At 35.8% G+C, this 14378-nt stretch overlaps 1 protein-coding gene and 1 pseudogene across 3 annotated transcripts in view; one reads left to right on the top strand and one right to left on the bottom strand.

Annotated features, from left to right (window-relative positions):
• The window catches only part of KCTD3 (potassium channel tetramerization domain containing 3), a 66801-nt gene that overhangs the window by 42621 nt on the left and 9802 nt on the right, over positions 1–14378 (top strand). For all 3 annotated transcript variants that reach the window (XM_003800143.3, XM_023519281.1, XM_023519282.1), the window contains exons 11-15: positions 2827–2914; positions 3033–3149; positions 4895–5065; positions 8428–8583; positions 12434–12530. In XM_003800143.3, coding sequence (XP_003800191.1) covers positions 2827–2914; positions 3033–3149; positions 4895–5065; positions 8428–8583; positions 12434–12530 — 629 coding nt within the window. The remainder of the gene's footprint in view (positions 1–2826; positions 2915–3032; positions 3150–4894; positions 5066–8427; positions 8584–12433; positions 12531–14378) is intronic.
• On the bottom strand, positions 1242–1735 carry LOC100959273 (annotated as a pseudogene).

The raw sequence follows: 14378 nt of genomic DNA, 5'->3' as shown, positions 1-14378 counted from the left end.
CCAGTGTACTCAGTACTTTTATGAAACCAATTTATAATTACTCATAGTTTCTTATGAAAGGTAGATCACAACTGTAGCCCAGGATGAAAGAGAGAAGTGGAGGGACTTGGGGGAGGGGTTTGATGGGAAGGTAAACGGGGGTACCACACCTATGGAGCATATTGGAAGTTACAAGTCAAATCTATCAACAATAGAACATAAATGTCTTAACATAATAATTAGTAAATGAGGTGAAAGCTGTGTTGATTAGTTTGATGTAAGCACTCCAAATTGTATAAAAAATCAACACATTGTACCCCACAAATGCATAAGTGTATTCATGATCTACGTGTATATGACTTAATAAAAGGAAAAAAAAATTGATTAGTGGTGTATAAACCAGTCTCTCTTCCATTCTTAATCCATCTTTACTCACATCTCTGAGACGTTCCCAAAGTGTTTACCTGGCACATCAGTTGACACTGATGCTAATCAGAAGCCTTACCTGAGGTTAGGATGCAGTTGGTTCTTTGCAGAGCTGTTTCCAGTGTAACTCCTAACTGTGTAACACATACAGAAATTAGGGTCATGTATATGAACAGCTTGGGCCCCACCTCCTGGTACCAGTCTGCCGCCTGTTAGGAACAAACCAGACTGCACAGCATCACTGCGGAAGCTCCACCTCCTGCCCCATTCATCCACCCGCCACCCCAGTTCTGGTCTGTGGAAATTTTACCTTCCAGGAAACTGATGCCTGGTACCAAAAAGGTTGGGGAGACTGGCTTAGAGGAATCATTCACAAGTTTTAGCTCTTTTGTTTGTTTTTTAATTAGAATAGTTTTTTACTCGCTTCTCTGTCTTAACGTTCCCTTTCCCCTTCCCCTGCCTGACTCTAGTCAGCTTTTCCAGCGTCACTTCCTCTCTCAGCTCTTGCTTGGTTTGTGCTCCTTTCCCATCTGCAGTGAGCTGGCAGTCCTCCTTTTCTCTTCTGTGATTGATTTCACCCTCTGGTTTAGTGTCTACCACACCATAGCTGTCTTTTTTTTCTCACAAATTTTTTTTTAATTTAGTTTTTATTTTATAATCATAAACTTAACTCTGCAATTCAGCTAGACGTGGAGGGGAATAAGGAAAATATGCAAACCAAAGAACTGCAGTGAGAGCACAGAGATTACAGGATATTGCGAGCAAATGGGGTAGAAGGGGGCTCTCCTGAGCTACAGGAGGGACGGTTTGGTGGCTGAAACATTAAGTCAAATGTACTACAGTTGTCCACAGTCAGTAATGGGGATCTTCTGCTGGTCTTGCCATTCTTGGACCCAAAGCACTCCATGGCTTCCACAACATTCATGCCTTCTTTCACCTTGCCAAAGACCACATGCTTGCCATCCAACCGCTCAGTCTTGGTAGTGCAGATGAAAAACTGGGAACTGTTCGTGTTGGGTCCAGCATTTGCTGTGGACAAGATGCCAGGACCTGTATGCTTCAGAACAGAGTTTTAATCTTCAAATTTCTCCCTGTAGATAGACTTGCCACCAGTGCCATTATGGCGTGCGAAGTCACCACCCTGGCACATAAACCCTGGAATAATTCTGTGAAAGCAGGAACCCTTATAACCAAATCCTTTTTCTCCAGTGCTCAGAACATGAAAGTTTTCTGCTGTCTTTGGAACTTTGTCTGCAAACCGCTCGAAGGAGACGCGGCCCAAGGGCTCGCCGTCAGCGACAATATGGAAGAACACACTGGGGTTGGCCATGGCTGATACAAGACAATTATAAGAAGTGACAGCGTCTGCAAAGCCTTTGCTCACAAATTTATAAGTTGCTAGAGAGCAAAAATGACATTGCACATCCCTTACCTTCAGTCCAGTACTTGCTTATTGCCTGAAAAGTATTCACATGTTAAACAGATAATGTTTACATTGTAATTTTTTAATGAAAAATAAATACAGTATATGAAATTTAAAAGATCCTTTAATATTTTTAATTTATAAATTACTAGAAATCTCTCTTTTTGACTTGTACGATGTATGAAAAACTTGTTGTGTAGTATTTCATTTAAATGTCATCTGTGAAGTTTTCACATGCACTTCTGGGCTGAGTATAAGTAGGGAAAGTTCATCATGATTTCATGTATTGCCACCATTCTACCAAACATTTATTGTGGTTTTTGTTTTTATTTTATTTTATAATGAAATGCATGCCCTTTGCTTTTACTGTTAGCACAAGTGTAGGAAGTTATTAATTTGTAAAGTAAATTGATCTACCTAGAAAAACATTTTTTTTTAATTCCAGTATTTTGAAAAAATGCGTATGAGACTTTGCCTTGCCATTTTCTAGAAAACAGATACAAACTTTTAGTAAGGAGAATGAAAATAGAGAATGCTGCTGCCTTTTCAAAAAAGTTGTTTAATAAACTATCAAGGGAGCAAGGGCTGTCTGGAAATCATTTGCTCTGTTCATGAGTTCTGATTCTGTCCCTTAATCTCTTGTACGAGAAAAAAAGGGAAGAAGGAGACCTAGCTGGAGTTGGCCTTCCAGTTCCAGTGCAGAAATCGTGTGCAGAAAAGAAAGATACTCATCTAACTTGAAAATGGAAAGTGCTGTTATGGGAAACATAATTTAAGGGTTTTTTTTTTTTAAGAAACTGTGTTGATGGTTCTTGAGAATTTTCTGTGGCATACGTGTGTGCCATCCATACACGTGCACGCTGAAAGAAAGTTTATTTTCTAAGCTCTACCAGAATTGAATGTTTGTTGCCTTTTTGTCAAAAGGTTGTTTTGAGGAAATTGAACAGAAAATAGAAATTATAATTACTCTCTAACTAATAATAATCTCACTACATCAGGTTCAAGACGTTGTTCCTATAACTAGTTATGACACTGCTGGGTCATTCCTTCTCTTGGGATGTAACAATGGATCAATATATTACATAGGTAAGTGTCTCGACACAAAAATGGACCTACTTAATGCAGTTTTTAAAATGAGAACAATTACTTTATAGTTCTAAATAGCTGCACTATTTAACACTATTTAAAATGCTTTATTTTTTAGACATGCAGAAGTTCCCCTTGCGAATGAAAGATAATGATCTTCTTGTAACTGAACTTTATCATGATCCTTCAAATGATGCTATTACTGCTCTGAGTGTTTACTTCACACCCAAAACAAGTTAGTACATGGTCAATTGTTATAAATGCCTGAAAGCTTTGTGAGAACATGTTGTATTCATTAGTTCATTATGTAACCAGGTAAAACTAATCTGGCCCTTTTTGAGAACTGCAAAATTCTCAAATAACTGAGAAATTCAAAATGTGTCTGTAGTGAAAAGAATTGTAAGAAATATTAGCATGTTAATACCTAATAGGTTTGAATGTTACTTATACAAGATCATCATTTTATTGAATTTTTTAAAGGAAATTATTACAATTTAGTATGAAAGAAGTATATACTGATAATTTTTTTGAGACAGAGTCTGACTCTGTCACCCTGGGGTAGGGTGCTGTGGCATCACAGCTCACAGCAACCCCAAACTCTTGGAGTTAAAGCCATTGTCTTGCTTCAGTCTCCCAAGTAGCTGGGACTATAGGTGCCTGCCGCAACACCTCGCTATTTTTTTTTTTTTTTTTTTTTTTTGTGGTTGTCATTGTTGTTTGGCGGGCCTGGCTGGATTCAAACCCACCAGCTCTGGTGTGTGTGGCTGGTGCCAAGCCTATACTGATAAATTTTGAATAAAACCATAGTAGAGCTTAAACTGTATTGCTGTAGATCAGGGGTCAGTGAACAGCAATTGAAGGACAAGCTAGCTGTTTTTGTTAATAGTTTTACCTATTCTCTGTGGATGCTTTTGTGCCACAATGACAATTTTTAGAGGTTGTGAAAGAGACAGTATAGCATGTAAAGTTTAAATTGTTTGCTATTTGACTTTGTATAAAAGTTTCTTGACCCCTGCTTTAGAGTGAGATGTGGGGACTTTTGTTGGTTTGTTTTTGCAGTCTAATTAAAAAGTGGGAATAAAATTGGAAGAGGTTTATGAATCAAAGCGCTTCTGTGGTGGTGGGGGGACTGGAAAACCAGATCGTCTTTCAGGTTATAGGAAATGTTTCCGTGACATGTTCATATTTTGTTCATATTCCCTTTGGTTCATATTTTGAGGTAAACCAGTTAGTAAAGCTAGAACAGCTAATAAAGCTAAGAGGTTCTCTGTCTGTGAAGGTTTTAAAAATACAGGTCATGGAGCTGCATCCTATATTTAAATTTATGATGGAGTCTTGTTTAAAAAAACAAAGCCACATCTGAGCCTTACGTGAGGCAACAGGTTAAATGTAATGTCAACAGGGTAATGGGTACGTTTCTTCCATAGTTCAGTGTTGTAAAACTGTAAAATAGGATACATAATACTTGATTTTTTGAAGATGATTCAGTATTTTAGTGAAAGTGAAACAGATGATAATTTGAGGCTAAAAGTAACATGGACTATTGCTTTCACAATACTATTCTGTTTCAGTTGTATTTTTGATGTGGCAGATTTATTAATTCTTTTAACATATGTACCTACTATGTCTCAGGCACTCAGTAAAGTGGCAGTAAAAAGATGACGATTTAGCCACTGTCAATAAGGAATAGAGGTAATAGACATGGAAATAAATAGGGGATAAGTGTTTTATAGCTGCTGTGATAGAACCGAATGCAGTGTACAAGGGAGGAGGAGAGCAGTGCTGTCTTGGAGTGAAGGTTAGGAAAAGATTTATAAAAGAAATAATGATTTTAGTATGGTCACAGAGGTCTTAAGATTGCTCAGCTGAATTTTTGGCCGATAGAAGCACTGAAGACAGCTCTGCCCCTTTATCATAGGGAAGCTTCTCACCCTCATCACCTAATAAATACATCATTTTTCAACGTCTGACCTTGTGTAGGTGTCAGTGGTAACTGGATTGAGATTGCCTACGGTACAAGCTCTGGAGCTGTACGAGTGATTGTACAACACCCAGAGACAGTTGGGTCAGGTCCTCAGCTTTTTCAGACTTTCACCGTTCACCGAAGTCCTGTTACAAAAATCATGCTGTCAGAGAAGCATCTTGTATCAGGTAAAATGATTGTATTAATATTGGTAAGGAACTTTGCCTGCTGTGTAATTTTCTGTACTACAAATTAAAAGAATGTATTTTTGAGAAAAATATTTCAATGGTAGAAAACTTTAATAACTGAAGAATTGATATAACTGGGTTTTAAAAATGTTTTTGATTTTGACTGGTTGTAGTATATATGAATTTAGGAGTTATGAAATCTTTTATTTATTCTCTAGTCTAATATTTTGTTCTTTTGGCATGTTTTACTGAGAGATATTTATTATGACCCTTTGGGGAGGAATTTTATTAGGAAAAATTTTCACTTTTAATAAAAATGTGATTATCTTAGGCTTTAATTCTAAAGTTGTAAATGTAGATGTATATTTTGATATTTCATCATCTTACAAAAATATTAAAAATTATTAAAATGTATAGAGATTATCTGAAGAAACCCTTTTTTGTGGGTTTACAGTCCCTTGTAGTCAAGTAAAAACTTTAAAAATTTAGGTTTTCTTATCACAAAGTAAAATTCCACTGAAGAAATTCATTGTGTATGATAAATGACTTTTAAAAGGCTTTTTGAAAATTGAATTGTGAGTCAGGTGTATCCCCCTGCTTTTTAGAGGAGCCTTATTACATTAACTCTGATGGAGAGCATTTCCTGCCTAACTTAAAATCAGATATGTTTATGTGAAGACTGCCTAAAAGGTGGTGCATCTTCACTGAAGGATTCTCAGTCTGATTAAGTGTTAGTGGGGGCTGGAAGATCTTGTCCGTGGATAAAAGAATGAATGTGCTTTTATAGAATGTCTAATAGGGTTATAATGATAGTTACGCCTTCCTAAAGCATTGTCTTCTCTAGGCTTTCATCAAGCATCGTTCACCTGCCCCGCTGAGGAGCCTTTCTCCCTCTGTTGCTGGTTCCTCCGCTTTTGCCCAACTGCTAAGCATTAGATTGCCCTGAGCTCTTTTCCTGGACTCTGTGTTCTTTGTACTTTTCCCTGGTGATTGGAATAGTAATTACCGTCGATATGCCAGTGTCTCCCAGATTTTTTCTCCATGTGAGACCATCCAGAGACTTGCAAATGTGCGTATCCTTGTGGCTGTGTATATAACAGGTATCTCAGATTCAAGCTGGACAAAATAGAACTTTTAATCTTTCTTGAAAAGTATCTTAAAATTCAATATCACCATCTAATACTTAAACAATCTAAGAATCATGCTTGACTTCTTCCTTTCTCTGACACCCACCACATAGTACACTCCTTCAGTAAGTCCCACTGGCTTTGTAGCCTATGTCAAAAATCTCATCACTTCTCATTGCAGTCAGCCTAGTAGCTCAAATCATCATTTCTCACCTAGAGTACTGTAGAAACTTCTGTACTCTTTGTATTTTCATCTCGTCTCTTTGTGGTACGTGTTCCACAAAGCAGCCAGAATTATCTTCCAGAAAAGGGAACCAGATCAGATTCCCAGTGGCTTCCAGTGGTATTTGGAGTAAGTTTAAATTTCTATCAGTGGCTGCGTCTCTTCTTGTTCTAGATCCTGTCTACCCAGCTCCCATGCCACTTTTCTTATTGCTTGTGCCAGTCTGACCTGTTGGCTTTTCTGTTTCCTAAAAATGCCTTAGAACCTTTAGCTCTTGTTCTTTTTGCTTGAAATGTTTTGTCCCTAGATACTCGTTTGGCTTCTGCTTGTCATTCATGTCCTATTCCAAATGCCTTCTCAGGGGCCCTCTGTGACCTAAACTGGCCTAACAATAACTTTCTCTAACAGTTTCTTAGTGTATTTACTTCATAGACCAAATATTCATTTATTTGGATCTTTTTGTTTGTTTGTTTATCATGCGTGTATCTCTCTCTTTTAGCATGAATATCAATTCTAGTCTAGCAGGAACTTTGTTCGCCACCCTCCAGTCAGCATGTAGTATAGTTCCTAGCACATGCTGAGTAAATGGGGTGTAAAGTAAGGCCATTTCATCCTCTACAGTTTTGCAAGGTTGTTGTGATTTTTAAATGATAGTTTCAGAGATACTCAGTAGTGATGCTATTACTTTGATGATTATAATGTTATTGGAGGATGTGATGCCAAAAAACTAATTAGTAAAATTTGTATTTTAACATCAAATAGTTTGTGTAAGTTTGAAATTTAATTTGTCGAGAAAAATACTCAAGTTTAACAAAAAATCCAGATTTTTTTTTTAATGTTTGTTCTTTGATGTTACTCTGCCACCTGGTGGATAAGAACACTATGTAGTGACTTTCTTTTTTCTAAGTATGTGTTATTAGTGCCTTATATAAAAACTTTAGATACTGATTAATCTTATATTAACAAAATTGGCATAATTGTCCAGTTGCATCAGCCAGAAATATTTATTTTCCTAAATCCCAGGAAGCTTATTAGTGAAATTAGGAAATGATTTCTCGTGAAACTAAATAGCCTAGAACTAAATGTCCCCTTTTTCAACGGAAAACTTCCAATCTGAGAATTGAAAATTCTGTTACATAAGAAAAAATATATGCAAATGTTGCTTCTTACTATTTGCCAAAATAAAATTCATTTCTAAAGTTGTGTTTAAAATGCATGACTGTGACATTTTATTACATGTGTAAGAAATTTTGAGTACTTAGTGTTTACCAATGAGTCATCACTCATTGCTAATAACAAATATCCTGAAATTATTATAAATGGCAAATTAGTACATTTATAAAACATGACAAAAAGTACAATTTTTGTACTGATGATACATTTTTGGTGTATTATTTTCTAGTAGAGTATTCAGACAAAAAAAATAGAAATAAGATAGGAGATATCTCGACATATACGTAGTTAATACTATTTTCATTTAAAGAATGAATAAAACTAGTTGGAGCATGTTTCTTAAATGTGGGCTTTCTTAGTTTATATAAAAATAATGCTCAGCTTTAGTACAGAATCTTAATCTTCCTTAATGTACCATAACTTTTTAGAAACTCCTAGTCTAGGTTTTTTAATATTGAGTAACATAAGCAGAAACACTTTCTTTTATTAGAAAAAATAATTTAGACAATTGTTTACTATGTTATTTAGCCATAGAATAGTATAATGGTCACCATTTTCTTGGTTATACAAATGTTCTTTTTAACCTTTTATATCCTGTAGGCCATTTTTCTAAGAATTCGTAAGTTTACCTACATACCTTACATTTGCATCAAGATTTATTCATTTCTCTCACTTTGTTAGCTAGGTACAAAAAATAATTTTAAGATAAATGTATCATTTGCCACTTAAAATTTACTGCAATCTGTTGTTAAAAAGTTGAAATGTGTTTATAAAAGTGATTTTGGTGGTACATTTTAGTCTGTATTGAACAACTGTTTTGGATTTTCTCTCTGTCCTAGTCTGTGCAGATAACAATCATGTTCGGACGTGGACAGTAACACGATTCCGAGGAATGATCTCCACTCAGCCAGGTTCTACTCCTTTAGCGTCTTTCAAGATATTGTCACTGGAGGAGACAGAAAGTCATGGTAGCTATTCCTCCGGAAATGACATAGGTAGGTTAGAGTATTAGAATTTTTAGATACTATATTAGCAGTTCAGAAGAATGGTATCAACTGTAATAGAACCCTAAAAATGAGTTTTAAATAAGTTTTCATTTAATTTTTAAACTCTAAATAGAAATTTAGTGCATTTTGCTCATTAAGTTCTAAATGAGCAAAATTATATTAAGTTCTAAATTCACAAAATTATATTATTTCAGCATTTTTCACTGTTTAAAGTTAGGAGACCAAATTTTTCATTCTATTAATGTTTCCTCATTTCAAGAATATCATCTGCAAATGTTAATCACTTTTATTTATAGTTAATAGCTATATAACTGCATGTTTCAAATTTGAATTTTTTTGTTGTTGCTGTTAATAAGCTGCTGAAAATTAAATTAAAAGCTAGAAAGGGGCACAGTGCCTATAGCTCAAGTGGCTAAGGCACCAGCAGCCACATACACTAGAGCTGGCAGGTTTGAATCCAGCCTGTGCCTGCCAAAGAACAATGACAACGACAACCAAAAAATAGCCGGGCGTTGATGCGGGTGCCCGTAGTCCCAGCTACTTGGGAGGTTGAGGCAAGAGAATCCATTAAGCCCAGGAATTGGAGGTTGCTGTGAACTGTGATGCCACAGCACTCTAACCAGGGAGACAGCTTGAGGCTCTGTCTCAAGGAAAAAAAAAAAAAAACTAGAAAAGGGCTGGTGTTCTTATGAGTCATTTGATACCGTTGTAGTAGTCATCAGTAAACAATGTTGTAGCATATCTCTGTTGATAGTCTGATTTCAGCAAAAAGTATATAAAGTAGTTTGATATTTGTTTCTGTACACCATACGTACTCAGGCCACTATGAAAGTTTTGAGATGGACTGTGTTATGGTCCATTATTTCACTTCCAAAAAACACGGTTGATAGTGTCCTTTCTGATTTATCTGTGCAAGTTTCAATGTGCTAGGCTTATCATTGTCAATGGGAGAACTTCATTACTTTCTGTTAACATGAGCTTTACATTTTTTGTGTGTTCCTCAAAACTTCCATAACGAGCCATGTACATGTGCTAACAGGCACTTAAACATACCTGAGTAGGCGTGCACTCACAGAACAGCCATCATACAGACAGATTATTTTGCCCAAGGGCCCATTTGAAAAAATTTCACTGTCTTAATTGTTCTTAGGACTTACTGGTTAACCAGTACACCTTTCAGATCTTTTTCTTTTTTTGAGACAGAGTCTCACTATGTCAGCCTTGGTAGAGTACCACAGCAGCACAGCTCACAGCAACCTCAAACCCTAGGGCTTAAGCAGTTCCCTTGCCTCAGCCTCCCAAGTAGCAGGGACTACAGGTGCCTAATGCAATGCCCGGCTATTTTTCTTTTTTGGTTGTAGTTCTCATGGCTTAGCTGGCCTGAGCTGGGTTTGAACCCGCCACCCTTGGTGCATGTGGCAGGCTCTGTAACCACTGTGCTACTACAGTTACCGAGCCTCTGATCATTTTGTATAAACAAAAATTACAGCACTGCTAGAGAATAGGAAAGCGCACTTAAGAATTGATTTTTCTTGGAACTATAAATTACATCCATCTAGAACAGCAGTTCTCAACCTGTGGGTCGTGATCCACAGGAACTGTATTAAAAGGTCGTGGCATTAAGAAGGTTGAGAACCACTGAACTAGAATATGCTTCTATAGAAAAAATTTTAAAATGTTTATTCTTTAAAAATATAAGCTATTTAAGAGAATTAAACTACTACAGCATCAATATTTTTATTTAAAAATGCTCAGTGTTGTCAGTTTTAACAGTTGTCATATAATCCCAGTTCTCTGCATTATGCTAGGAACTAGAAGTTTATATTTTCATGTATGCAACAAATCTATTGAACACTTTTGTTCTATACGTTAGTGCAATGAATGTCAACTTACAAAGCAGTGGGAATTAAAAGAAAACAACTGTTATTTTGCACACTGTGCTCAAAGCACTCAGGGGAGGTGGTGTCAGGTTCTGTGTTGGGTCTTACATCATAAGCTCTCATTTGATAGTCTTGACAATTTTATGAGGTAGATAGCCTCACGTAACATTGATGGAAAACATAGATATCTTAATGTTTGAATTGAACAGGAAAGATAGGGAGGTTGGATATAAGGTTCTAGGATTAGAACAGTGTGTTAAAAGCAGAGGCCAAGGGAACTTAGCACCTTTATGAAATGTCAAGGAAGCCATCAATTGCTAGATTATAGGGTGTGTGAATAAGGAGAGTAAGATATGAGACTGGTGAATAGGCAGGGCTAGGTCATGGAAGCCTTCTGTACATCAATCTGAAGAATTTGGAGTTTGTCTTATAAGTAATGAGGAACTTTTGAAGAATTAGAGAATTATACTGAATTTGTGATAAATATAATTTGTCTTTCTTGAGCATGTGTGAAAATCTAGCAGTGAAGTAAGGAAACCAGGAAGAAAGAATGTACTTTCTAAAGACCAGGAATCACTCAGTAAGAATCAAAGGGCCTGGTGGCCACTGATTAAATGTGGCAGGACTGGGAGAAGGAGAAGTCTAGAGTGACCCTCAGGATTGTTAACTTATAAAATGGTATATCGTTAAGTTAAATAAGGACATGGAGAAAGTGGGACTTATTTTGAAAAGGAAGGTGAATTGAGACTTGTATTTTGAGTGATGAGGTGTATGGGTACCATTCTGTAGTGGGGCGTGTCGAGGTTGGAACTCTGAAGAAGACTATGGAACTATATTGTCTTTTTCTGAATCCTCAGAGATAGACAGATCAGTGGGACTGAATGGAGTCCAGTTTCAGGAGGGGGGCAGGGGTGGGGTCTAGATCGCAGTGGGTAATAAGTAATAGATACTGGGAGTGACCACGAAAGACAGAAGTAATGGAGCTAATTAGACGGCAAGGAAATTCTAAGGTCATGTTTTTTATCTTTCTTCTCTTCTCCTCCATTGAAGATAGTAATGATCCGAGAATGTTTTGTGTTCCAAGGAAAGAAACCAATCTGAGGAGACAGTTTGGAAAAACTCTGAATATAAATTGGGGGGGGGGGGTTAAGATGTGAAGAGTCAGGTTATGAGAGAGAGAATCTCATTCCAGTATAAAATTAAAGGGAAAAGACAATATAGTTCCATAGTCTTCTCATTCCTTGTGATTTTATTCATCATCACTATTTTGAGTTTATGAGTTATTGGATCAGGACTGTCATTTCATTTCCATAGAATTAGAGATCAGAAAGTTGTCTAGTAACTGAGTAAAACTGCTTAGTGTAGTGAAGAGCCAGACGATAGAGCCAGCTTAGTTTGTTCTTTTATTTAGGACGTACAAGATCTTTGGCTAACTAATCTCTTGGTGCCTTACTTTTCTCATTTGTAAAATAGAGATAGTGGTACCTCTCTTATGTGATTATTGTGGTGATTAAAGTGAGTTAATATTTGTAAACATCTGCCACAGCACATGATCAGCACAATGTAAGTATTTAGTAACTAATAAAAAAATGATTCATTAGTGGTGTTAGATTCATGTAAGATAACTTGGGATATGGCTTTAAACATTTTGTGAATTTTTATGAACACTAAGTTAATATTTTGTCTAGTGAGTATGATGGGAAAGGAGAATTATTAAAATTTTATATGTAAGTTTTCACTGAAGAAACTTTTCTAAATATTGTTGTTCAGATTCTAACATATAAATATGGGCTGTTTACCTGCCTTGTCAAGTACAGTAAAGTAAAAATGATAAAATCTCTTATTAGATTGTTAGGCATGAGCAATTCTTTTTTTTTTTGTATTAATATTAATGTTCTTTTTGTAGATGAAGTGAATTAAATGTTAAATTTTTTGATAACTTTTGTTTTCTGACCAAGGGCCTTTTGGAGAGCGAGATGATCAACAAGTGTTTATCCAGAAAGTTGTTCCCATCACTAACAAACTATTTGTAAGACTCTCTTCTACTGGGAAAAGGTATGTAACACTTCACTGTAAAGATATTTATATCCAGCAGTCACTTTTGTCTTACAAAACATACGTCATAGTTTGACACTGATAAAAGAGTGCTAATAGAAACAAATGGTTGAGAAAGAAATCTATTTATTGTCTCTTGACTAGTATAACTTAGGGTTAAAACAGTAGTATACTTTTTATGCTTATTCTCTGAGGTTTAAGATTTTCACTGATGCTGTGGACAGTTAGGAACAACTAGTCAGGTGATAGAACAAGAACACAGTGAACTTTTTTTCATGGAGAAACATAACTGTTCATTAACTTTTCTTATTAACATTCCCTTTCTATCTGTGAAAAAAAAAAAAAAACTAGAAATATTTTCCATCCCCTACAAACCTGCGTGCATTATTTATATCTCTCAAATAAACCATATTATGGATTTTCTGACATTCACTATTCTCTTTAAAAATAAAATGATGGGGCAATTAAACATTGATTAATAATAACTAATTTACATCTTTCCCCAGTTTATAATCTAGCACCCATATTTCATATTTTAGACCACTTTTCTTCTTTCATTTACTTTCATAGAGAAATTGTCTGTCTCCATGAGAGCAGACTCCCTGACTTGATATATTCTCTTCAGTATTTGTGTAGCCTGGATGCTGCACTTCTGCTTCCATGATGGGGCACTGGCAGTATTCCTTTGCTTTGTCCTCAGAAATGATTTTGTTAGCCTTGAAGTGAAGGACATTGTGAATTTGGCAGACAGCTGAACTAAATTGTAAATCTGGTACTTTTCTTACTGGCAATGTAAATTCAACTCAAGTTATTTTGTTTCCTTTAGCCCAAGTTTCTTTGTAAAATAAGGTTCAACTATTTAGGCAGGATGTCATAGGATAAGATGAATTAAAAAACGTGAAATATCTTACATAATTGTACCTACTATGATAGGTGTTCACTAGAGGTCCATTTCCTCTTCCTTTTCCATTGTCTGAAATTTTACACCTTTTAAAATTATTTATAGCCATAAATAGACGGAGCATAAACATTTCCTCCCTTTGAAAACAAAGTTTTTTACATGTCCAACAAGTAAAAAATAAAATTTCTGATTAGTAGTCATGGAGAAAGTTATTGATTTCCATTTTAATGTCACTAATGCTAAAAATGTTTTCATTGCCTTTTCTTTAACATGTCCCTTATTTTAATGAATCTCATACGTACTTTAATGAATAAACCTTCTGAGAGATAATTTTTCTTTTCTCAAAGTTTGTTGCATGTAGTCTGTAGCAACTATTAAATGTTATTAACTCCAGAAAGTGACTTTTATGTTCTTAAACTATCTTTTGATTGGCTTTTTTTTTTAAACAAAAAATGTATTAGGAGCCTGAAATGTAGTTAGAAACCAAATTGTTCTCTCAATTTTGAGATAACAATTACAGATGCTGTTGAATGTTTATTAAAACAGGTGTCATGATATCTTCTGGCAATGTTATTTGGTCAATTCTAATATCTGCCCTCTTCTGTTACTTCAAACAGTAAACTGTGCACTATCGACTTTAATGTCTGATTGATAAAAAAAAATTGTAATTTTTTAAATTTATGATTCAAAGGGAAAGCTACAGTTTAAAAATAGCATGTAGTCAGGTCAGTGGCTCATGCCTGTAATCCTAGTACTCTGGGAGGCTGAGGTGGGTAGATTGCTTAAGCTCAGGAGTTTGAGCCCAGCCTAAGCAAGACATAAAAATAGAAAAACTAACCACACGTTGTGGTGGGCACCTATAGTCCCAGCTACTTGGGAGGCTAAGGCAAGAGGATCACTTGAGCCCAAGAGTTTGAGCTTGCTGTGAGCTGTGATGCCTGGGCACT

This window comes from Otolemur garnettii, unplaced genomic scaffold (assembly GCF_000181295.1).
Source record: "Otolemur garnettii isolate 467f Iridium unplaced genomic scaffold, OtoGar3 scaffold00168, whole genome shotgun sequence".
In the NCBI taxonomy this organism is placed as follows: domain Eukaryota; kingdom Metazoa; phylum Chordata; class Mammalia; order Primates; family Galagidae; genus Otolemur; species Otolemur garnettii.
Note: the sequence above shows the minus strand (reverse complement) of the source record. Positions and strands in the feature narration are given on the sequence as shown.